The following is a 27,200-nucleotide window of genomic DNA, read 5'->3' as shown; positions in this document are numbered from 1 at the left end:
GCTGATTAGCTACTTCTGAAATGTAATTTCGTACTGATTACAAATTACACAAAAGTTTCAACCAGGAACATAATCTTTTAGATTACACTTTTACGTAGTACAATCTGATTGTATTTGGAGTAGGCTATATTGCATGGTTTGATGAAAATCTACTTTTAAGCATATTAATTTAGCCTACCAATTTACACTCCCTTCATTAAACATTTCAACGAAACAATTTGCTATTTGTCTATTCCCAAGTCGACTGTAATTCGTGATATGATTACACATATTTAAAAATATAATGCAATCTAATTACAAGTAGGCTACTTGATTTTTGTAATCTGTTAATATAATCCAGATTACATGCAGTTCATTACTTCCCAAAATGGCAAAGAAGATAACATTTCTTTATATACACTGATTTTAATAAAACAAAAGTGGTAAAATATGTTAAAATGTAGAGTCTCACTTATCAAATAATTAATATGGTTAATATTTAAACAAAAAAAAAACAAAAACATAATGATCAGTTTAAAAATAAGACATACTATGTTTCAATATTTTTAATTGTGCACAATAAATTTGCATGTGCATGAATTTTCACTTTGGAAAAATCGATATTCGGTATATTTGATTAGGCATTTCTGAGACAGATATACTGTTAACTCCCACTAAAGCAACATAATTCAGGATGTTATATTAAACGTTGGTTTGAAGGTGACTAATGTCTTACAGCTTTACAGAATCTGATAGCCTTAAATCAGCTGTCCACAAGTGTGCATACCATGCATAAAATTGGTTAGACCAGCATAGGGACAATATTCAGTTTTGAGAAGTAATTAAAATGCAGTAACCTGATTGTGTATGTAGTCAAATATCACATCAGTGATGGACATTTAATTGATGGACTGTTTTTGTTATACTGTACAAAGATATAATCCTTCAAAAGCTTAATTTTATCCTTTGCATAGAAAACTTCCAAAGAATAAATGACTAGATGAGGAGTTTATTCAATCACAAATTTATTTTGAGTGAAAACATGCAAAAGTAACATGGCACTCCTTTGAGTATCAGTATCTTTATGTAGCACCTGCATTCTTTGATCATTATATCAATAAACACATACTTCCAAAAACAGTTATGATTATCAGTCATAAAGACAAATAACAAACTCTGGAGTAGAAACTGGAACATTCACAAAAACAAATCATTCTACACTAAAAGTACCTTTTATGGTGTTAATCTTCTTCTGTATGTACCTTTTGAGTACTTCACCATTTTAGTCTATTTGTAAATGTCTTTGAAAATAAAACTTTCTTCTAATACCTGGAAACAGAACAGTTTTGTGAGATCTTTAAATCCCAAAAAAATGACAAGCAAATATTTGTTTCCATAAACCCTGGCTTCATTCAGCAGTGCAAAGACAATCTTTTTGAAAGCATATAGTATAGATTGCATGAGATAAATGCTTTTACAGGGATGCACACATGAATGGTGAAACATTTGAGAAAGTCATAGGAGATGTTCCAGATGTATCATTTCTGTTGATTTGTTTGATGTGTGTAAAGCTTTTTGTTGTATTTAAAGCTTTATTTATGTGTTTAAGCCTGAAATATCCTTTTCAAGTGATTTTAATAAGGAAAATGTAGAAAATTGTACTGAACAATTTGGGCAAATTATCTTTAGAAAAGGAGACTTTAGCTAGAAGGTGAGTAGTTTGCATCCCTGTTTTAGAAGTCCTTGGTAAACTTTAAACATTTGAAGACATACACTTTAGTGCAGTCAATACCACAAAGATAAAAATGGATTTAGAATTTTGCGCTGTGCAAGACTTCCTACCCTTAAATTTCCAGCTGACTGCATGAACCCTGTTACTACTGGTAAACTGCAATTACTGTAAACTTTGAGTAAAACTCACAGTTGTCACATATTACAAATCTTTCAGTATACATTCATCCACTCATGCATCAACCTATACACATTTTAATCTTTTCATCCCATTCATTACATAACATCTACAAAGAATTCACTGGGGTTGCCCATGGCCAAGTGGAAAGACTGTCTGGAGGCTGTTAGCTCAGGGGGGACTGAGCCCAGGTCTCGGGTTGGTGGAGCTCCAGGTGGCCCACCAGTAGTGATGGAGGGTGGCAAGGCATGATGGTGGGTCAAAGGTGTTTGTGGGTGTGGGGCTCCAAGTGCTAAGTGTGGGTGTGGATGCTGGGGCACCATCATCACCACCATTGGGTTGTAAGGGATGGGTATTCCGGGCGGATACGGGGCAAGGTGAGTGGACGGGACACGATGATGCGAGCGCTGACTTGAGCGACTGTGTTCACTGGGTGTGGCCGAGCCATGGTCCCGTCTCAGATTGCTTTGAACAGAGTAGTCTGATTCACTGCCGCTGCCAGAACGCGAGTCAGCCCCTACCCCACCAGGAGATTTGTTGTCACGTGTGCTACCACCCCCTGTACTGCCAGTTACACTCTTACTGCCCCTTCTCCTTTCTCCATCACTCCGTGTAGAGCCACTGCTGTGACTCCCTGAAGAAGAGAAGCCAAAACACACAAATTGAGTGTTAGCAGGTTCTCTAGTCACAAGAATCTCTGCGAAGAACAAAAGTATTTATCTTGCACACCTAAGTTAGTCTCACAATAGACAAACACTTCCCAAATTTTACAATCAATAGACTTCTCTTATACTACATCTGTAATTCAGTCAGTATGTTTACTTATTCGATTTCATTCAGACTAAGACAATAATTTGACTTTTCAAATTTTTTTGTAAATGCTTTAGTGTGATGGTACCAGTCAGATTATTGCAAGTCAGGCTAATAAACCTAGAAAATTGGATTGAAGCTCTGCTTCACCCAGCATGTATACACCTTAATCGGATAAAAAATGTCCTCTGTGTGCATGCATGCTCCAAAAATTCAGGTGATGTGCAACTTGGGTTGCCATAGCCAACTGTCCCATATAAAACAGAATAGTCCCATATTTAGGGAACAGAACTGGGAATTAAATCCATACAGATATGAATGTTAAAAATGACAGATTAAAATGGAAAACAAATTGAGAGGAATGGACCTGAAACAAACTATTAATACTACTCCTGACAATAACGAGGGAAAGTCAAGGGAAGAAGGTCAATGACAAAGTCCGCAACTCTCTTCTGTCAAGTTTTCCTTAAAAAAAAAAAAAAGAGCATGATAATTGCTTCTCATTGTAATTTCTATGCAAGTACATTTGCGTTGCGATTAAAAAAATGGAATTGCATATGTCAGTGCTCATTCAGGAAGAGACTGTGAGAAAAACAGCAGTACTTTTAATGCAAAAGTACAGTACAGCAAAGGTCATAAAACACTTAACATGAAAAACTAGGGAGATAAACCAGGGAGGATGAAAATGTTCTTACTTTTCCCTTGTGATGAACTCTGTTTAAACAACAACACTGTAATCCTCAGAGAAATACACTATAAGCATTTTCTCTCTCATTATAAGGCATGTTTGCTTAATGTACCAAAACAGTTGCCCCAGAAGAGTAAATAAAATAATTTGCAGTCTTTTTTAGCACATGAATAAATTGCCTTAACATGCATGCTATATTATAATAAAATATTGTCTTTCTCGATGCATGGCAGTTTTATTCTTTTGGAAAAACATAGTGAGATTTAGTGAGGTTATTGTATCAGCGCATTGTCACATTACCTAATTTTAAAGTCAGTTAAATGCCCGTATTTGGCTTGAAAAAAGTTGGCAACCCTAGGTGTAATTGGTCCTTCCTTATTTGAATATTCATTGTGTCTCATCAAACACTTGAGTTGTTTTTAAACATTTCTCTGGTGTGTGTGTGATGCTGAAGTCTTGTAGTGTTTACTAGTTGCCAGTGTGTCAACAGTTTTATGTATATTCCAATTAGGGCTGGGAATTAACGTGTTAATTTCTGTGATTAATAGTTGAATGTTTAATGTGTTAGAAAATTAATGCAAATAATGCATTATCCATTTTTTTTTTCAATTACTAAAACTTAAATTTTCCCACTTCCTGTGGCTACAGGAGGAACACGCTGGACTCAACTGCACATAATTGATTTAATTGATCTGATTGTGTGGAGCAGTGCAGGCTTATTCATTTTGTGCAACGTATGTTGTAATAAACACGAGATCGGATTAACTATATGGATTATTGAGACTTAACCAGGAAGTGGGGAGCCAGGTGTGGGAGAGATATGGGCAAGCTGCTGTATCTCTTTGCATCACCAGAAAACGTTCACTCACTGTTATCTGAACCAGAGTCAAAAGTAAACCCACACGAAATACTGAACGGCAGCCAGAGAAAATAATAGTTTTGAGATTTTAATCTTCAGTATTTCATTTATCTGTGTCCCAAAGGACACACTACACACTGCACTTACAAAGTGTATTATGCTATCAGCCATGTAGTGTATGAATTTTCAAAGTGTTGTATCATCTAAGTTGTAACACTTAACTTTTTTTTTACTACACAGAAGCGTTCACCGTTTAACAGCTGACGGAAGTGAACATTTCAAGTGCATGTGATGTGTTGCCACTAGCTTTAGCGTGTGATTTTAGAAAACTGTGTGCTTAATTAGTTAAAACTTTTTAACGATCACAGGCCTAATTCCAATAAATGTTGACATTTCACATAAAGTACATTTTTATCTATAATTTCACAGTTTGGTGCATTTCTCTATTCTATTTTCCCAACAGGTGCACCCCTAATAGCAACATACCAAGTATTTACCAAATCAAATCAAATTGAATGATATTGGAATTAGGGCGTTACCTTCACTATGCTGGCTGCCCGCACTGCCTGGGCCGTAGCTGTAGTTGGTAAGTTCATGGTAGGGAGGGGGCTGTGTGGAGTAGGGGTTAGGATATTGGAATTGGAAAGAGTGAAGCATAGGCCACGGTGTTGCCCCTGGCAATGGAAGAGGAGCCAGAGTGTCCTGGTCTGAAGCACCACTCGAACCATCATTATCATTAAGAGACAGGTTGGCCATATCTGATAGAAAGAGGAAGTGTGTGTGTGTGAGAGAGATGGAGAAAGAGTCAAAATTCAAGGTAATCACTTATGTTTATAAATGCTTATTTTAACAATCAAATTATAAGAACATTGTTGCATAGTAATCTACACAGGTTAAAGTAGTTCTGTTCCTCAAAATTGTATTTGAAAGTATGAAAATTGATTCTACTCACAATTTTCACAGTTGTTCAAGTCTCCAAAAATGTAGTAACACTGTTCAGAGAAGGTAATCTTGTTTACGGTGTGTCTGATGAATCCAGCCTTTAGTAGGTTACTAGCATATTTACGAGCTTCTCGACGGTCCTGAAACCCTTCAATGTGATGGTACAACCACTCAACAACATCTGAACCTGCACAAAAACATAAACCCATGCAGAAGCACATGTTAGATTTAAAAGATCTCAAAGTTCACACAAAAATGAAAATTCTCCCATTTACTCACCCTAATGCAATCACGGATGTGTATGATTTTCTTTCTTCTGCAGAACACAAAGATATTTAGAAGAATATTTCAGATCTGTAGGTCCATACAATGCAAGTGAATGGGTGGCAAAAGTTTGAAGCTCCAAACATCACATAGGTCAGCATAAAAGTAATCAGTATGACTCCAGTGGTTAAATCCATATCTTCAGAAGCGGTATGATAGGTGTTGGTGAGAAACAGTTCAATATTCAAGTCCATTTGAACTATAAATGATCCTCCCTGTTCAGTCAATACCCACTTTAACGTTCACATTCTTCTTCTTGTTTTTTTTTTTTTTTGGTGATTCACATTCTTCATGAATACGCCTTCTACTGGGCAGGGAGAATAATGTCTAGCAGAAATGTACTTAAATATTGATCTGTTTCTCACCCACACCTATCATATCAATCCTGAAGACATAGATTTAACCACTGGAGTCATATAGACTACTTTTATACTGCATTTATGTGCTTTTTGGAGTGTCAACATTTTAGCACCCATTCACTTGCATTGTATAGACCAACAGAATTAAAAAATCTTAATTTGTGTTCTGCTAAGAAAGTAAATCATGCACATCATGGGTGGCATGAGGGTGAGTAAATGATGAGAGAATTTTCATTTTGGGTGAACTATTCCTTTAAGGCCCATTTCTGCATGCTAAACTAGACTGTAAGTTTAGTAAATGGTGCTCTTAGGTAAAACTGAAAGTGTGTCTTACCCAGAAAAGCACTGTGAATGGTGATCTTCAGCCACATTCTGTCTCTGACCTCCAGCCCTGATTCTGGAGATGCCATGGCCTTAGCGACTGATGCCATGTCCGAGCACAGAGACAGGTTAAACTCATCAAATCCTGCAGACAGAGATGGGGGGGGTTATGATAAATTATTACACTGAGGTAAAAGCAGAAAGGAGAAGTGGATAAGAGAAGATGCTTATAAAACAAAGGTCTAGGAATAAAAAAAGGTAAATTACAGACAGATGAGAAAAGAGAAATGCTTACGTTCAGTTTCAGTTACAGATGAGCTGGAGGTGACTGTGCTGCCAGGGTAGGACGGAAAAGCTCCTGTCAGAGCTACAGAGTGACTGATCCATGCTGCAGGGTCTATGGGCCGAATTGGCTCATCTGATAGAGGGGATGGGGAGGGATGTCAGATAATAAAAATTCACATATAAAATTAAAGACATTTCAGTGCTATTAACATTTTTAATATTAAAGACATTAAAGAAGATAATGCTTTAAATGTATTTTAATTCTGTAAAATAAAAAATATACAGAATATACCAGTACACAAATATAAACAGAACTTCTGATTGGTCGTTCTATGTTGAAATATTTTGTCCCAGGCAACCTTTTTTTTTTTTACATAGTCATGCTAGTTTCAAGTATGTCGGATCACTCTGCAGCTTCTTTCTTTACACAAAATAAAAGAATTTACCCTCAAATCAACATTTCATGTCCATTTATTTGTGGAAAAGTAGCCTTTTATTAAGCACAGTCAGTCGGTCAATCTCACAAAATTCACCCTGATCAGGACCATGATGCGAACTATACATTATAAAATTACTTATATTTGTCTCTGCACATTAAGCTGGGATATGAGGAAGTGTATTAACACATAAAAATTTACACACTTCCAATAAACAAAGTTTATTTGTATTAGATAGTACTTCCTTGTCTTTGTACTTTTCTTTGTATAAGTACATGCCTGCTACCTGCTGATCACAACGTTCTCAGATGTGAAGCTAAAGCACTTTTTGTAAGTTGCTCTGGATAAAAGCTTAAAGGAGACCTATTATGCCCCTTTTTACAAGATGTAATATAAGTCTCAGGTGTCCCCAGAATGTGTCTGTGAAGTTTCAGCTCAAAATACCCCACGGATCATTTATAACACTATGTAGTAAATGTCTCTTTTTGGGTGGAATCAAAAACATGCAGTTTTCGTGTGTGCCTCTTTAAATGCAAATGAGCTGCTGCTCCCTCCCCTTTTCAGGAGGGCTGTGTCTTAACAGCTTGTGAACAGCATCCAAAAAAAAAAAAATGTCTGCCCTCTGCTTCATATTACTTCAGGCAGATTTTTTTCACTTTTTTTGGCAAAAAAGTAATTGATATTTAGTACAAAATGTACATAGGATTGCTAGCTATTGTTTATTTAGCAAGTTTCACAGAAACTGCCAAAAAACATTTATATAAAAAGAAGAGGCTCACCGATGATGGTCACTACAGCATACTACATATACTATCAGAACCATATGACTGACAGCGTAAATAACAGTTCATCCATACATGTATGACCCAGAGACGGACAATGATGAAGGAGAGACACCGGCAGAAGTCACAAGTGTGAGAATGAACCAGTAAGTCTGCAACCAACATCCCTCATGGTACTGATATGTTGTGCAGATGAGCTGGCCATTGCAAGTAAACATTCCACTTTTAGTACAACTCTCGTATGTTCACAGAAAACGTACATATTTTTCAAAAAGACAATCACCTTACTGTATTGTGTATAATAAAGGTGCGGTTATGAATTATACAGACAGTAAGCTAAAAAATAACAACATAGCTCTGGTCTCTGTGAATACAATCAGAGACAAAAGTAACTTTAGCTGGAACACGAACTGTTGGTACTGATCAATGCTTGAGAATAATCTTTTTGGAAAATCTTGCTTTATATTGACACTCATTCACAAAGCAGTCCGGTGTAAAATTATTTGCACAAACAAACACACATTTCTGTATGTTTTGAGGCACATTTCCTTCAAAAACAAAAATTGTCACAGAAAGAGGAGTGGGTAGACTTTTAACATTGTTGGGTGGTACACACACTGCCGACTCACGTTTATGTACAAACACCATGTAAAGGTGAATTTTGCATAATAGGTCCCCTTTAAATGTAAATATCATGTGATAAACACAGAGATTGAGACTCACTGCGTGGCAGGGTGAAGTATCCTTGAGGAGAGGGGTCCCAACATTTTGCTACAGACAGGATGATGGGTCTAGGATAATTAATGACATAATAAAATGTACAAGTTATATACTACTAATGTACAAATGGTAATGCTTTGCATATACTGTAACATTTGGCTCTCCTACAGTAAGTGCAAGTCAACTCTCCCATGGCTCACCCTGGTTTGTGCACGATGTCACGTAACACCCTGACTGCATCATCATTACTCATGTTCTCAAAGTTGATATCATTCACCTTAAAAAAAAAGACAAATTATAAAACAAAACAACTTTTCTAATTTTATAACCAGCGATTAAAACTATATCGTATGCATCACATTCAGTAAAACTAATCTCTATCGCAGTAAAATAACTCCTCTTTTGTCTAGATGTACTTACTATTCAAAAGGTTATGAATGTTCACCCCATGGGTGCACACACACACACACACACACCTGAAGTAGCATGTCTCCAGGCTCAATGCGTCCATCAGCAGCCACTGCTCCTCCCTTCATGATAGAGCCAATGTAGATGCCTCCATCCCCTCTCTCGTTACTCTGACCCACTATACTAATCCCCAAAAAATTATACTTCTCTGTAGGAAACAGGTGCACATGCATCAGACAGATGGACAAGAGTACAGAGTGTATTTTGTATTAACTACTTTTACATGGAACAATGCAAAAATAAATAAAGAAGAGAAAAGAGGAGAGAAGAAAAAAAAAAAAAGAGTAAGAACAAAGCATAAGGAATGGCACCAACCCATGTTAAGAGTGACTGTGATAATATTTAGGGACATGGTTGAATCTGTGACACTACTTAAAGAGGAGGCCTGTAATAAAACAAGAAGGGAAACTCATTAAAATCAAACTTTTCTGAAAAAAGAATCAAGAACAAATAGATGTTTCACACAAAGTAGGACTGTTAAACCTCTGTTCTGTGTACTGCTGTACATTGTTTTTGTTTGTTTAAATTTTTTTATTTTCATTTAATTTATTTTTATTTAATCACTCAATATGCTTATTTTGGATTCTATTGTGCCCAACAGTCATGCATCCAGTTTAATTTTTCTTTTGAGAATTATTCTGGAACATTTGTAAGTAACTTTTTTGTTGTTAAAAAACTAATTGAAAATGTATAACCAATTTTCTTGTTTCTTTCAGCATGACATACCCTTTCCAGCCGGGGGCGCTGTTTCCTTCGTCTGCGATGACGCTTCAGTAATCTAGATGCTGTGCTCTGCTCTGTGGAGCTACTGAACCTGTTCACAAACATTTAACAAAACAAACAACAATAATCAAAGCATAATCTGTAGTACTGAATAAAAACTAAATACCATTTTGCACAAATGCTCATACACTTACCAAGTTCAATAATTAAAAAATTAAAAACAAATTACATTCTTTTAAGTCCCAGAAACTAGGAGTGCCAACGGATAAGAATTCTTGGGGCCTGGGTAGCTCAGCGAGTATTGACGCTGACTACCACCCCTGGAGTCACGAGTTTGAATCCAAGGTGTGCTGAGAGCCAGGTATCTCCTAAGCAACCAAACTGGTCCGGTTGCTAGGGATGGAAGAGTCACATGGGGTAACCTCCTCGTGGTGGCGATTAGTGGTTCTCGCTCTCAATGTGGCACGTGATAAGATGCGTGGATTGACGGTCTCAGAAGCGGAGGCAACTGAGACTTGTCCTCCACCACCCAGATTGAGGTGAGTAATCGCGCCACCATGAGGACCTACTAAGTAGTGGGAATTGGGCATTACAAATTGGGGGGGGATAAGGTTTCTTATCACAATTGATTTTGTGATTCCAGACGTTATAGTAACTGTCATGATTTTAGCTAATTTCAGCATTTAAATTATTTAAATTATTTTAAGTTCATCTTGAGGCCCCCGTGGAAGTTTGCTTAGGTTCCCTAGTGGGCCGTGGGCCCTTCCCCATTTTTGGGTGAACTATTACTTTAAGAACTGGTTACGAGTTTGTGTTTTCTGAAACCTTCTCAGACCTGCTCATTGTATCATCATCATCTGAATCACAGAAGCTGGTGGTCTCTAGTTCACTGCTCATCACTGTGGTCGCACTCTCATACCCTGCAAGGTGTCTGTCCATATGGGATTGACCATTCATACGTAGCCCTGAGACAGAAACAGGTTGTATTGAAACACTGTTGACGTATTGTTAAGGTATTTTAACATGGTTGAGGTTATTTGCAAAATAATTAGGTTTGGTCAAACAAACATAAGAGGCAAAACTCACCATGTTGCTCTAGGCTCTCTCTGGGGCGAGGTCTCTCTCTCCTGAAAGACATGATTGATTCTGTCTCTGTCTGATCATCTAAGGTCTCCAGACTGCCTGCAGTGTTGGGACTACACACAAACAAGCATTTACATAATACATTCAAGACCTAACTGCCTGTAGCACATCTATGCATTTCCCTGATGACAGACTGATGGAAAGAGAGATATACTGGAAAAACCTACTCTTGATCAGTATCTTTGTCTTGGTTTCATGTAAGCATATCTAATCATTCTTAAAACAAGATAAATTTACAGTACCTGAAAAGAAAAACAAAAAAGTATATAACTGTATTTCGTTTCAATCCATCTGCAGTTTTTTTCTTTTACTTTTTAGTCATTCATCTGACTAAATATATTGATTTATTAATAGAAATATGCATTGGTTAAACAGTAAAATTTCAAGAAAAAAAAAGAGAGAAGTTATTTCATTTCAGACAAAACATTTCACTACAAAAAATACAGATTAATCTGCCAACAAAACCTTAAAGGGATAGTTAATCTAAAAATTTGAATTATCTCATCATTTACTGAACCTTATGCCACCCCAGATGTGTATGACTTTCTTCTGCTGAACACAAACAAAATTTTTTTAAAAATATCTCAGCTCTGTAAGTCCATACAATGCAAGTAAATCTTGGCCAGAACTTCAAAGGTCCAAAAACGATATAAAGGCACCATCAAAGTACTCCATAAGACTCCAGTGGTTAAATCTTCAGATGCAACATGATGTGTGGGTGAAAAACATATAAATATTTAAGTAATTTTTTACTATAAATCTCCACTTTCATCTTCCCTTTCACATTCTTCTTATTTTGTTTTTGGCAATTTGCATTCTTTGTGCATATCGCCACCTACTGGGCAGGGAGGAGAATTTATAGTTAAAAAGGACTTAAATATTGACCCGTTTCTTACCCACACCTATCATATTGCTTCTGAAGAAATGGATTCAACCACTGGAGTCATGTGGATAACTTTTATGGTGCCTTAATGTGCTTTTTGAACTTCCAAATTTCTGGCCACCATTCACTTGCATTGTATGGACCTACAGAGCTGAGATATTTTTCTAAAAATCTTTGTTTGTGTTCAGCAGAAGAAAGTAAGTCATACACATCTGGGATGGCATGAGGCTGAGTAAATTTTTTATAATTTTCATTTTTGGGTGAACTATCCCTTCCATTTAAACTAATCATAGTTTTAAAAATGTGTCAATTAAATAAAAGCTGCTAAACCAAACTGTTAACTATCAATGTTTCCCATTCAACAACATATGCATGAGTATGAGAAGAGATCAAATTTTGAAGGCACAAGAGAGTATAGTAGACCAGGGTAATTAATATTTACCTTCATAACTAACAGACTACAAACCAACTAGAAATCTTTTCATAATTATAAACATAACAGTGGTCCTAAGAAGCATTTAAATCAAACTAATTATGTATGAATATTATTGCATTGGTTAATAATCAAACCACATGGCATCTGCAAAAATTAAGCAGACATTTCCAAGTCATTATGCAATATTTTAAGTGGATGTATGGAGTTCGTTCCCTTCAATTTTACACAGATGTAGTTAATTTAATTAACTGTGGACATGTTCCACTATTCCACTAACATTTGACTAACACAAAGTGTCGAGATACTTTTGTCTTCATTTTGAACAGTATATCTATTGTTTAAAACAGGGGTACTCACACTTTTTTGTGTGATGATCTACTTTTAAATGACCAACTCAATAAGATCTACCAACTAAAAAAACACAGTTTCATTTAAAATAAGAAAATGCTTGTTGGGACTACTGCATGTATCCCTACATGGAATTCATCTTCTAATTAATAAAAAAATATATAATTATGTTCAATATTGATATCATTCAGTTTTAAAACTAAACCCAAAACACCTACAGCACAATAGATTACAATAGCCAGGGCATTTACCTTATTCTGATGAAGAGTAAATATTGACCAGGCCAGGTTTTGTTTATTTCAGTTTTCAGATTAGGCAAAACTGTCTGATTCCATTCAGTTTTGCCTAATGCAGGCAGTAGCATCACAATTTCGCGCGCTGTTCTCAGAAGTCATTGGAAGGCGCTGCGCAAACCTAGTTGTCATGGCAACTGAATAAACAAAACCTCGCCTGGTCAATATTTACTCGTCAAGTGCAAGTCAGACAAAAACTAAAAGAAGGAAAGACATTATATTTATTTGTATTAAAATGTAACGAAAGTACATTTAAATTTTGTGGGATCTACCAGCATTGCCTTTGCGATCGACTGGTAGATCGCGATCGAAGTATTGGGCACCCCTGGTTTAAAACATCACATTTCTCAGCAAATAATCAGAGTAATGGCAAGTAGCATGTAAGTGGTTGGCTCAAATCATGTAACCATCTTAATCTATTTATTTCAATAATCAGAATATTGGTGTAGATGTAAACGTAGCCATTGAGAAAGACAAGCATCTAAGGGAGATTTTTTTCCTTGCAGATGTCACCTTGCCTTGATAAGCTCATAATAATACATTTAATAATATAGCTGCAAGCAGCTAAGACAGGCCCATGTACCATGGGTCCACAATGGGAAAACAATGCAAGATGGGCACATGCATTTGACATTATTCTAAACAATTTTGTAGCAATTTGGGTAAATATAAGAGGACTAATTAAAGTCTGTTGTAAGAACCACATTTCCTGCTGCTAGGTGGTGGCGCTATGATCATGACCATTAAACAATAAGTTAATATTTAAATACATTTTGAGACATTCTATGTCCATTTCACAAATTTGGACAGTTTTTAAACATTTCATGTTGCTTAATACTCTCAAAGACATTATTGGTGAAGCAACACTTTGGTGTAAAGTGACGTCAATTCATAGACTTTTATGTAATCTGCAGCGCTGACCCTTAGTGCCTATAAATATCACTCACTTTTGCACATTAATCATTGCTCTGAACAATCACAAAAGTGATCGAATATGGTTTCAAAATGGCACATTTCTCCAAAAGGTGAGGAATTTGGATCCCTTAAATTATAATTTTTTTCATCATGCATTTATTTATTATGTCTATTTTCATAATTTTCCACAGCACACTTGACAATCTGTGGGAAACACTGCAATAGAGCACCCCGTAACCCCCCTAAGGCAGTCTAAGGCAGTCGTTTAGTGTGACACTTTTCCTCTGTTCTTAATCGGTTTGACAGGCCCACCGACTGAGGAAGGCAAGATCAGCAACAACAGTCGCTAAATATGACACCCCTCGGAAAGAACATCGATGATTGTTTAAAAAAAATCGTGGGTGTGGTTTGGATGTGGCTTTCTTTCTTCATAATCACGCATGCCAGCTGAGGAGATTGTAGTGTTTACAATGGATAACTTTAAAGCCTGTCCCTCCGAGGTTGTTCATAATGTGGCGTGGTGAGCAAGAGACAGTCACAGTGGGTGTGTCGTCAGGCCTCGGAGAGGCATTTATTTTAATAGTAATACACATAACATGTTTAGAATGGGGAATTAAAATGTTCATGGGTAAAAGTGTTCAAACAAAAGGGAATCTGACGTCATCATGGGGAAATGGGTTGGGTGGAAATTGTACCTCTCCTCTTTCCAGCCCACTCTCGTTGTGAGCATGGCTGAAGGATGGCCCTCGGAGGCCAACAATAACGAGAGGGAGGGGACGGGTCGTTCCACCAAAAAAAGTACATCTTTTTATTCTTACTGAAGAAACTGTGCGGGTTACAATTGCCCTTGGTCTCCCCTACTTCTACAGACAGTAATAACAAAACAACATTCATGGTGAAAAACAGAGATGCAGATTAACTTACTGGAAGGATGGGGGTCTGGAGTCTCCGATGCCCCCTGTCCTCTCAGCTGGAGGTGGTGGGAGGGGAGGAGGCGTAGGAGAAGTCTGAGATGGGACCTCTACTGGAGGAGCTGGGGGCTCTGCTGCAGAGGTATCAGAGGACACCAGCTAGCACAGACAGAGAACATGTGATTGAGAAAAAGGGACGAGAGTGAATGCGATGCATAAAAAACAAGGAAGAAACACAACTAAAAAGGGAGTATGGGAAAAGATCCAGTGTCACTGTAATAACACACATTATTTATTTATTTTGTAGCCTTTTCTTTCTTTATTTTTTTTACAAATGATTAGCCTAGATTTCTCAATTACATGAGTAAAACTGATCGCACAATACTTCAGGTCCAAACATATCCAATATCTAGGTTTTACGTAACAACAATTTAAATGACAACCAAGTCAGAGTGGCCTTGTGAATGACTGCTCTGTCTATTCAAAAAACTTTTTTTAATAGTGCTAGAATAGAATCTGCAGATTACCTTAATTTAAAACAAGAAAAACATCAATCTTCCAAGCCTAGAGCAAAATACAGTAAAATAACAATAATCCAGCAATACTACTTCCATTTAGATTACAGTCAGTGTCAACTGTGTTAATGTATTAAATAAACAGTATCATTGTACACCCTCTCTCTTTTCTTCATATATGCTAGGTTATTGTACACACCTCATTCTCAAAGGACCTAGAGCCATCCTGTTTGTTGGTGGTCTACTATTTCCATCCCAGTGGGTCTGGTTTCTTCCAAGTCTTTTGACTTTAGAGCCCCCTTTTCTTTGAGAGTTTTTAGACCAGACTGGATTTCAGTCTTAGTGTGAAGGGAATGACACACACACAAAAAGGATTCATTGTGACTCAAATCGAAACTGGGCTAAATGACGGAATGACGCTAACTGTTACTTGTCGCTTCAGGGCTGGGAAGCTTTGGTGAGGTTTGTTCAAGTGGTGCAGTTAGCCAACATATCACTGAACTTTTTCCATGTGTCAACATAAAGCTTGAATATGACAGTAAACAAATACATTTAAAAGGTGCTGTAAGTGAAGTTAACTGTTCTGGAACTTTTGCCAGACTAACCACTGAATTTTCCACTGAATCCCAAAACCCCAACCATTTAGGTGTTTTTCATATTGGGTACTTTTGCTGCAGCCCGAATTAGAGTGCTATTGTTCTCGGCACCCCCCCAAAGTGTTGGTCTGGTTTCAGACTCACTTATGATGCTGTAAAATCCCGGCACATTTCCATACATCTGCTGTCATCACAGTGCACATGAAGGAAGCCATTATGGAATGGCCATTATAAGCCATTATTACTACTGCACAAGTAGGTGTAGCTGCAGGCTGGAGATCTCCAAATGGGGTGGAATCTCCAAAAGAGAGCAGGGTTACTCTGGAAGGGGCAGGGTTCCTCCAAAAGGGGGTATCACTTCCACTAAAGGTTAGGGTAAGGGTTAGGTTACAGATTGTTGCAAGCAATGCATTTGCAGCCCTGCTTGTGTTCCCGTCCCACTCATGTGCAAGTGTTTGTGTTTTTATGCAACTGATGATGTGGTCATGCTTAAATGGCAAAACGCATGCACTCAGAGTTGTCAAAAGCAGCAGTTGCAAAATAGCGTTCTTGTGCGACAAACTAACAACTGACAACTAATTATGAAGCTCATTTTTGTGTTTGACTTGAAAAATTAGCTTCAGCTACAATGATCTCAAATAGATTGGAAAGGGCAGAACGCACAACTGGCTAAACAAGGAATCTAACATCAGCACACCATCACTTTTATTTTTGTTACAGGGACAGATGCGATATATCAGGACAAATCATTTAGTAACATCTGTCAGGTAATAAGGATATTTTCTGTGTGCCAAAAAAATTATAGCACCTTTAAAAAACAAAACAAGCAAAACTATGCTATTGTTGATTTACAGACAAAACTTAAACAGCTACAGTAGGATGCATGGAGGGGAAATGAAAGTGCTTACCCAGGAAACAACTCTTCCATTGAAGCAGGGCAGATTGGCACTGTCGTCTGAGATCTCCTCCTTCACCACCCTGTACACAAACACAGTTGAGATCCTCAAGAACAGGCATTGGAGGCATACACATTATGGCATATTTTCTCATAGATGTATCCTGCCAAAGAAATCCTAATATATCCAACAACACGAATTTTGGAAACGTTTCCTATATTTAACCCATAAATGCAAGGGAATTTCACCAAACACTATTACATTTACGGGTCTTTAGAGACCAGGCATGTATATCTATCATAAACTGATCTACAAAATGAGCAGATAGTTTCAAAAAAGATATATATTTTGATATATTTAAAAAAATATTTTGATGTTTTATTTTTCATATATCTAAGACAAAATGCAACAAAACAGAATTCCTTACTCACGCTGAAATTTCCTAAGACACAACTGGCTGTCAAACACACATTAAGCTACACATATCACATAAGATACACATAAGCTACTATTAAAGTATTTTGTCAGGCACTTATTGCATCTAAATAGATGCACAACTTAAATAATTTCAGTAGTACACCCCAATGTCAATTGTCATATCATACTCTTCATGTGTTGTACTTGCTATCATTTACTTCGACATTGCTTCTATGTCAAATAGCATTTAAATGTAAATCAAGTCAATATCTGAAACAACAGTGCCACCTTGGGTAACAAATAGCATGTATAATATGTATGTGTACACGCATATGGAATACTGATAAATCACCATTGATGTTAATTAATTGTTGCACAGAAAATCAACGTGATACACTGATGTGTCAAAACATTATGACCACTAACAGGTGAAGCGATTAAATTTGATCATCTCCTACAAGGCCACATTGTCAAGGTTTGTGTAGATTAGATGGTAAGCGAACAATCAATTTTCGTATTCAACGTGTTGAATGCAGTAGAAATGGACATGAGTAAAAACCTGAGTGACTTTGACAAGAGTCAAACTGTTATGGCCAGACAACTCAGTCAGAGCATCTCTGAAACTGCAAGGCTTGTGGGGTGCTCCCGGTAAGAAGTGGCGAGTACCTACCAACAGTGATCTGAGGTGGGACAACCCACAAACCGGCATCAGAGTGTTGGGTGCCCAAGGCTCATCGATGCGCGAGGGCAATGAAGGCTATCCCGTATGACGCTTTTAGCTAAAGCTACTCACAGTGCACTTAAAGGGACAATCCCTGACAATCCCAAAGCAACCTGGAGTTTAGTGCCTTGCTCAAGGACACAAAGGTGGTGGATGTGGGGCTCAAACCAGCAACCTTCTACTTACCAGACTTGGGGAAGTGATGGCATCAGGATGCACTGTGGGAAGACGACGAGACGTTGAAGGGAGTGTGATGCTCTGAGCAATGTTCTGCTGGGAACCTCTGGGTTCAGCCATTTGTGTGGACATCTATTTGACAAGTGCCACCTACCTATATATTGTTGCAGGCCAGGTACACCCCTTCATGGAAATGGTATTCCCTGATGGCAGTGGCCTCTTTCAGCAGAATAATGCGCACTGCCACACTGCACACATTGTTTGGGAATGGTAAGAGGAACATGATGAAGAGTTCAAGGTGTTCCCCTGGCCTCCATATTCCCATTTGAGCATTTGTGGGATTTGCTGGACCAACAAGTCCGATCCACAGCGGCTCCAACTCACAAATTACAGGACTTGAAGGATCTGCAGCTAATGCCTTGGTGCCAGATACCATACCATAATCTTTGGCTCATCAGTGTATAGTATTTATTTGTATGACTTTGTCCCTCTTGTAATAAACAATGAAACAGATATACAGTAGGTATGCCTGGGTATGTCAGTCACAAGTTTGAATCCAGGGTGTGCTGAGTGACTCCAGCCAGGTCTCCTAAGCAACCAAATTGGCCCGGTTGCTAGGGAGGGTAGAGTCACATGGGGTAACCTCCTTATGGTCAGGATTAGTGGTTCTCCCTCTCAATGGGACACATGGTAATTTGTGCGTGGATTGCAGAGTAGAATGAGCCACCACATGCGGAGTCTCCGTGGTGTCATGCACAACGAGCCACATGATCAGATGTGCAGATTGACGGTCTCAGAAGCGGAGGCAACTGAGACTTGTCCTCTGCCACCCGGATTGAAGTAAGCAACCGCGCCACCACAAGGACCTACTAAGTAGTGGGAATTGGGCATTCCAAATGTATATATATATATATATATATATTTAAAATATATGGTAGTGCAACAACAACAAAAAAATAATGCTCTTACATACTATGGTCTCTAATGACCCTATACACGTTTGGTACTTAAAACATTATAAAAAAATTTAATAAAACAATTCAGCAATTTTGGCTTTTTATGTGTGTGTGTATGTGTTACACTATTTATAAGAGACAGATTGAGGAATACTAAAGATGTGTGGGCACAGCTCCAAAAAATGGATGAGGTACAGGGGGTGGAATGAGGTCCGGGTCACTAAAGACCAGAGGCATGTGTTTAAGGATTAAAATAGTTAACTCACACACAAAGCTAATTATGTAGCTTTTCTGGGAATGAGCTACATTTTTCAACAAATTATGGTGTAGCAGAACAAAACACTACATTGCTTTTTGTCACATTGTATTGCAGAAGCTGCAGCGGAGCAAAATGAGGTTGCGATGAAACGTGAAACAAAAATGCACCCTATTTGTTTATTGTCACCCTAAATTAGATCCTGATTGTTATTGTGCCAGATAACTTCTGTAAAATGTATAGTACAATTTAATATTATTTGATAGTTATATTATTAAAACATTTCATTCCTTTAGCCTACAGCCTCAGTGTTGTTAGCTATTTTTTTTATATTATTTATTTAATTGCTATGTAATTTTTTTGTGTTATATTTATTTATTTTTTTGCTCATGTCTGATCTGGCCTAGGGCACCATGTGTGTCAGGACTGCAATTGACACCTGTAGAACAAACAGTTCAGAATGAGTTACTCTAGTATAAGCAATTATAATCGGGATGCTTTCAAAGCATTGCAGTAGTTTAACCGTTAGGGTAAAAGGATTTTATGAGCAATAGCAATAATGATAATAATTTATATCTAATAATGATATAACAAAAATATTTTAGCACAAACTATATTTTCCTCTATGTAAAAAATGACTTTTTTAAGAAGCCTAAATTCAGAAATTGCAGCAAATTCTATTCTGCAAAATCAAAATTAACTTTCAGCCTAATTTTCAAATGAACAGATGATGCAACAATTTCACAAACCACCAATGATGATAATTAAGCCCAAAATCTTTACTTGGAAAAAAAAACCCTTGGCCTCTACACACTCCGCACCATTACTGAGACTAGGGCTGGGCGGTATATATACTTTTAAGGTATATCGATCTATTTTTAAATGAGATACAGGATGAGACAATACCGATATCAACATAGTTTGATGTTGCATTACATAACCCATTTCTTCCGCAAAGCCGTGCCATGTTTGCATCTCTCCTCTCTCACACTCTCTGCGCAACCCCACCCCACTCTTCCTCAGTGTCTGCGTGCAAACCCTGCCCCACTCTCTCCTGCAACATGGGAGACAGAACCGATTCACACTGCCGAAGAAAACCTGGTTAGTAAAAAGAAAAACAATGGTTAAATTATTTGGAGATGGTTTGGATTTAAAAGATCAGATGAGCAGCAAAACAGCTACATGCTGTTTGACTGACAGGCATCTTGTGTGTGTGTGTGTGTGTGTGTGTGTGTGTGTGTGTGTGTGTGGCGCGAGCGTGCTTCATCCATCTCACATGTAGCTTTGACTTATAACTGAACATTTAGTTCACTTCGTAGAAAATACCAATACATTTATCGTGCATCTCCATTCAGCCTAAAAATACAGAGATATGATTTTTGGTTTATATCGCCAAGTCCTTCTTGAGACAATGATTTTTAACAAAAGCTCTTACAACCAAATGAGTTCAAGACTTGTGAAATATTCAGACCATATTACAATTTGGCCTCATAAAAATTTTCATTGGAATATTTCATTTTTCATGACTTGCACTTCCACAGTCTAAGGGGGAATAATGTGGGGAGAATAAGTCTGCCTTGGAATCTGGGCTGTACTCCGAGGAGTCCTCCACTCGTCTGTTCTACCTTACTCATTTTCTGTTGATTCTCAGACACTTAGTAAATGGCCTGTCTCCAACCTCCAACTGTATCTCTCCCCAAACATGGCCCAGCAATCCAACCCTGTCCCCTAACACACACAGTCAGACTGACAGCTGGCTCTACACACTGCAAATAACCAGGCAGCACAGAGTCGCTGGCTTCTATCTGCCCCACTCCACTACCATATCATCTTTCATCCACTTCCAATGCTGTTCAACAATACACACACATCCACCCATTTCCACAATAACAAATCTGGCTACAGACTGATTGCCTTTCTGTCAAGGTGGGAAAGAAGAAAAGATACAGTTGTAAAGGATCTTTGTTTTTGGGCATTGGAGGAGTCAGAACAGCTGAAGTGAGTGTTTATTTCCTCCACACAATCAGATTAAACAAAAACAGCTCTCATTGGCCAACTCAAATAGGGCTCATGGAACTATAAGGTGCAGTCTCTGTCTATCGCTGCCAGACCTTCAAACATCAGTTCTTTGCAACTCTATCTCCCACTCTGATGCTTTGGAATGCCTTAACAGGTCTCCCTCTGCCATCACTTTAATAAGAGACAGGTGTTCGAGTAATTACAGCCCAAGCGATGAGCCATAATGCTTTCCCTCTCCCACAGACATACACATGACCATGCCCCCCATGCCACATACTCCCACCGCCGACTCAGGCCGGGGCAACATCAGGCCTGCCTAGCACCTCCCCAGTTTTTACTCAGGAAAACAAATTGGAGTTAAAGGGATCTGCCAATAACCCTTTGTTAAGCCAAGAGTCCAGAAAAATGTAGCCACACCGAACCGATCGAGTAACTCATCAATTCACGGCATTGGGTAAGCGTCAAATTTGAACACCATGTTCACTTTCCGGTAGTTAAAACAGAACCAGACCGAGCCTTTGCTCTTCAGTACCAGATCTACCGGGCTGGCCCAATCGCTGTACGACTCTTGTGTTATGCCCATTTCAAGCATGGCCTCTAGTTATTCCTGAACAATCATTTTATTGTGTTCAGGAAGACGATGGGGCAGCTACGAACCACCACCCCTAGGGTCATCTCAATATGGTACTCTACAAGGTTTGTGTGACCGGTAAGAGGAGAAAATACGTCTGTGAAATCCGCTTGCAACCGGGCGATGTCTGTAAGCTGCGATAGTGAGAGGTGGTCTCCACGGATTAATTTGTTTTGGGAATCACCTTGGACCCGATCTCCGCCTTCTCCGGAACTACCACCGTCAAGGCTACAGGTACCAACTCCCTGCATGGTTTGAGACGGTTGAGGTGGTATAATTGATGTGCCCCTCCCTTATCTGTTCGCCATCCCTCATAATCGAGATGTCCAACTCATCGTGTGACCTCAAAGGGTCTCTGCCACTTGATGAGTAATTTGAATCTCGAAGTGGGCAACAATACAAGCACTTTATCTCCCTGTGTGAATTCGCCCCTGTCGTGCAGTTGATGTTGATGTTCTTGCGTTTGGAGAAAATGTTCCTGTTACCTGCCCCAAAATGAGGAGTTTTCCGAACACCATTTGTGTATGTCACCGTGAATGCACCCACCATGCCACAACAGTCTTCAAATTGTGCTGTCCCTCTCAAATGCAGTTTTAGAGACAATTTAATAAGAAAGAATTAAAATATAGCTGCAAGAAGCAATGACGGGCCCAAGCACAACTGGTCCATTTCCACATGGAGGCTTTTGGAAAACAATGTAAGGTGGACACATGCAATTGTCATTTGACATTAATCTAAACAATTTTGAATCAATTTGGGTAAATATAAGAGGACTATTTGAAAGTCTGCTGTAAGAGCCACACTTTCTGCTGCCAGGTTGTGGCGCTATGATCATGGCCCAAAATAGTCAAATCCATGTGATTTGCCCCCAAGAACAATCATACATCTCAATTTTAATCTAAATCACACATTGCACACAAACGATATGACACTTCCTGTTTCCCATTTTTCACCATTAATTTAATGCCTCGCCGTGGCAACATTGTTCGGTATATCACAAATCTGTTCACAATTTAGCATCTTCAATGTCTAGGCATAATGTTGTCTAAATCTGGTGACAGTCTCATGAATAACCTAGGAGGAGTATTTAAAAGTTCAGAGACCGCAATATAAAAAAAAAATCAAAGCACGCACTACGGAACTGCGTCTGACTGGACCGTTTGGTTTTCAGTGGTAAGACAATTTTTTATTTCACAACACAATATACAAGTGACTTAAGTAAAAATTTCCATCTTTAAATAAAGCCTGACATAATCTCGTCTGACAGCAGATAAACAGCATGATGCACATTTCTGAGGCACTTTTTTTGAAGGTATTGTCAACAGACTCCATAAAGTTCATTCTCACTGTACTGATAATTTATTTCACATTCTGTCACTCTTTTCACCAACCTATCTTATGTATAAATATATATATATATATATATTAGCCTAGATTTATGTTTAGAATAGTAATAAAGTTTGTCTGTCTTCAAGGATGACGTGACTGTTGTATATTTTGATAAATAATCTCATCCCTGTGTTTCTTTGTTATACATCCTTTAAATGCTTTAAATTAATAAATGTAATTCAAGGCATTAGGTGTTAAGCTGGTCTAAGTAGCATTTAATATGAGAACAGAAGTAATTTAGGCTTGTAATTCCATTGCAATTATGTGGCAATAGGTTTCAATTTCTTTTATTGTTGAATGTTTTTGTTCTCTGCCAAATAAATTAAGAACATTACATTTGAATCTGTGTTCATACGCCCAGAAGTTTTTTTTTTTTTTAATCCCTTTTTCTCCCACCTTGGAATGCCCTGTTCCCACTACTTTGTAGCTCCTTGTGGTGGCAGGGTTATCAACCTCAATCTGGGTGGTGGCGGACAAGTCTCAGTTGCATCCATTTCTGAGACCGTTAATCTGCGCATTTTATCACGTGGCTCGTTGTGCACAACACCTTGGCAACTCTCTGCAATCCATGCATAATTTACCACTGAGAGCGAGAACCACTATTCCCGACCACGAGAAGATTACCCCATCTGACTCTACCCTCCCTAGTAACCGGGCCAATTTGGTTGCTTAGGAGACCTGGCTCGAGTCACTCAACACACCCTGGATTCGACTTGCGACACCAGAGATGGAGGTCAGCGTCAATACTCGCTGATCTACCCAGGCCCCCGATATATGCACAGCTGTTTAAATAGCCTTTAAATTCATGTTAGTCAAATAAGGACATAAATTCGGTTAGACTACTGCATGTCCACCCATAGAATAATCATTAAACGAAAAAATTTCCAACTGGTTACCACCAAACAACGTTGTCACAACGTCATCATGAATGCAAAAATATTATACCGTTCCAAAGTTACATTGTGGCAACGAATCCAGGAATATCACTATCCTGGTTGTCACAGTGTAATAAGTTACTTTGCCATGACTAAAGTTTTGTCATCAAATTATGGTACAATTAGGTAATGGCCACATAATTTGGCTAGCTGGGATTACAAAATGACTGAATTTGCTGCATCTTTTCTCAAATTTTGCAATGCAATTTGCTCAATTTTTTGGGGTTGTTTTGCAGTGAAAACTCACAAATCATTATTATATACCTCTGTAATTGTGTTAATTACACTGTAGCAATTACATGTAAATATTTTAGTGCATAATAACTGAATTTACAGTTTACATCCAAAAATAAAATACACACAAAAATACCATACATTTAGGTGAATCCGGTGGGTATTTGAAGACCCTTAGTTATTTTTGTATTAAAATGTTCCTCCTCAGACAATGCAAGGAAACTTATCTGAGGTTAAAATAGATGTACAATAAATCTGTAAACTAAAATCGTAAATGAGGATTCATTAATTAGGCCTGTTGCCATAGTCTAATATTTAAATCTGACATATGGCCATATATACAAACAAATACAATTAGAGTTCATATATTTGAGCATTTATGTAGACATTTCAATTCCATAAGTGTTTAAAAAAAACTGAAGTTGAAAATTGCAATTTTGTGTCATATACTGTATATTACATTAGTGTTGTCAAAAATACCAGTACCCCGGTACCAAGTCGGTACTCAAACAAAATATTATTTACGATACCAGAATTTCTGAAGATACCGGGGTACGGAGTACCGGGTCTACCCGGTACTGCAGAGGCGGGAACTTTCGAACGCTCACAACAAGCAAAAGATTGCTTCAGGCAATGGAAAATGGTATCGAGTACCATGAAATTTCACTGGTATTGGTACCGACTACTGAAATTTGGTACCGTGACAACACTATGTGTAACTACGTTTATCAGTTAACTATGCTTATCAAAAGAATGACATATTAAGTTAAAGATCCACTTAAGATGGCTAGCAAAATAACAACAGCATGATCATGAACTGCTTTTAAATTCATACATGCATTAGCATTAATTATACAGTTATAAGAAGATAGTGAGCGCGCCCCAAAACAGCCACATCAATGTGATCAGCCTGCAAGGCAAAACATACGGCTTGATTTTGATGTAAATCATACGATGCACAGAGAAGATATGAGACACTTCCTGTTTCTCATTTTTCCCATTAATTTATTGCATCACAATTTAGCATCATCAAGGTTTTGCCATGATGTCACCCACATTTGGTACCTGTAACATGAATCCCCTAAGAGGAGTATTTCAAATTCCAGAGCATACATTTTTCAAACAATCCAAAATGTCAGATTTCCTGTTGGGCGGAGCTTATGTCTGTCAGCACGGAAGTTATCCGGCTTGATGAGATCTATATGTGTACAAAGGTTGGTGACTGTAGCTCAAAAGGGATGTGCTACAAAGCCCCCTGAACATGCCCATCTTCTAGGTGGTGCTACAGAGCCCCCTCTACATGCCCATGTATGAACGTTTGCCACGCCCTAATGGCCGACAGAAGAACAATAGGGCCTCTGTACTTTCAGTGCTTGGGCCCTAATAATAATCCTTAGAAGAACAACAGGGCCTCTGCACTTTCAGTGCTTGGGCCCTAATAAACATTAACCAATCAATGTGCATTTTGTTCAGTGTGCTCTGTGTGGGTCAACATTTTAGTGTTTATGTGAATGTTTTTTATTTAATTCATAATAAGTGTAAGCTGTGACATTGATGGAATATTCACGGCCAGGTGATAACATCCTAATTTGCTAAGATTACAACATAGACTCTAGTAGCATCTGGAGAATGCATAACTGACAAGTCTATGCCTAAAATGTATTGCCTGGTATTCTGTCCGTGGCAGGAAGATTCAGGACAAATATGAGGTTTGAGACAAAGAACTCTTTAAAAAAAAACCTGCAAAGCAGCAATGTAAAAGGGACACTAAAAAAATTGGCTTGTATCCAAAAGAGTGAGGGAAAGGATGGGGGTTTTACTAAATGAGAGGAACTGAGACTGCGAAGAAGGGGGGATGGGGGGTTTGAGTGTAGGCAATTAATTTAATAAATTACAAATAACAGCTGATTTGTAGATTCTGCATCACTTCATAAATCTGTCATGAAGTAGATCCGACACCTACCTGTAAAATACTGTAAAGTAAGGTATTTTCCATTCAGACAGGCATGTAAAGTTTGACTGCAGCGTGCATCATTAGCCTGTAGGCTATACAAAAATAAGACACTACATTACGATAAATATCTTGCATTTTGCTTGGTTTCATCACGCAAACGACACTGGAGACATTTGGACACAAAGTTACTAAGCTGCATTGATGGCTGGATACCTCCTAGAACACTTAGACAATAACTGCCCCTCTCGAGGAAAACCCTTACCAACCCACAGCAACATCTGGCACAACATTAGCAGATCATTCTTACAGAATAGTTTTCCTACAGAGAAAGAGAGAAAACTACGTTTTGTTCTAACTACGCGGTGCAACTTCCTCGCAGACGTGTTTTTTCACGGATCGCGCATTTACTCACCCGAAGTCCTGATCCATTGACTTGAAGAAGAATTTGTAGTTCGGCTTGTTCAAGACCTGTTTAAAATCCAGCAGAGTGATTTTCTCAGCCGCTATGGGTATCTTCACCAAGTACGGCGTCTCCTCTTCGTCAATGTGATAAATTATTTTCGTCTCCGCCATGTCTCCAAACTCAACTGTTCCCTTGTTCTACAAAAGTATGGAAGAGGCAGCGGCTATCCTGCTAATGTTAACCAGCGCCAGAAAAGGGGGTTGAGGAAAGTCGTCCTCTTGACCACAATACTACTATACAACAATAAGATTTCTTTGGCCAGTACGTTCGCCAATTTGATTTTTAACCAACGCTACCTTGCTACGGTGTTTCAAAAACGCACATGTATCATGTTTTAGTTTGTTAAAGTCGTAAAAACACACCGACAGCCAGCTCCGGCCAGCTAACCTGTAACAACATTTCCCCCTACGAAAACACATGGGGGATTTGAAAAAGTTCTCAGTCGGGCCAGCGCGGCGTGTGACGAAACGGGCGTCTAGTCACACACTCTCAGGACAACCCACTGG

General features: G+C 38.3%; 1 protein-coding gene across 1 annotated transcript; it reads right to left on the bottom strand.

Moving 5' to 3' along the window:
* Positions 1 to 1,006: 1,006 nt before the first annotated feature.
* On the bottom strand, positions 1,007 to 27,126 carry LOC127657461 (segment polarity protein dishevelled homolog DVL-2-like). The gene is made up of 15 exons (XM_052146226.1): positions 26,644 to 27,126; positions 16,555 to 16,624; positions 14,549 to 14,694; positions 10,693 to 10,802; positions 10,442 to 10,571; positions 9,610 to 9,697; positions 9,199 to 9,268; positions 8,892 to 9,031; positions 8,616 to 8,692; positions 8,419 to 8,486; positions 6,487 to 6,609; positions 6,205 to 6,336; positions 5,198 to 5,374; positions 4,785 to 5,003; positions 1,007 to 2,522 (listed from the first exon to the last, which is right to left on the bottom strand). Exons 1-15 carry the CDS (start codon positions 26,802 to 26,804, stop codon positions 1,987 to 1,989), a joined length of 2,247 nt encoding a protein of 748 aa, XP_052002186.1. The 5' UTR covers positions 26,805 to 27,126; the 3' UTR covers positions 1,007 to 1,986.
* Between the last annotated feature and the right edge of the window lie 74 nt (positions 27,127 to 27,200).

The sequence above is a fragment of the Xyrauchen texanus genome, chromosome 2, assembly GCF_025860055.1.
Source record: "Xyrauchen texanus isolate HMW12.3.18 chromosome 2, RBS_HiC_50CHRs, whole genome shotgun sequence".
NCBI classification, from domain to species: Eukaryota; Metazoa; Chordata; class Actinopteri; order Cypriniformes; family Catostomidae; genus Xyrauchen; species Xyrauchen texanus.
Note: the sequence above shows the minus strand (reverse complement) of the source record. Positions and strands in the feature narration are given on the sequence as shown.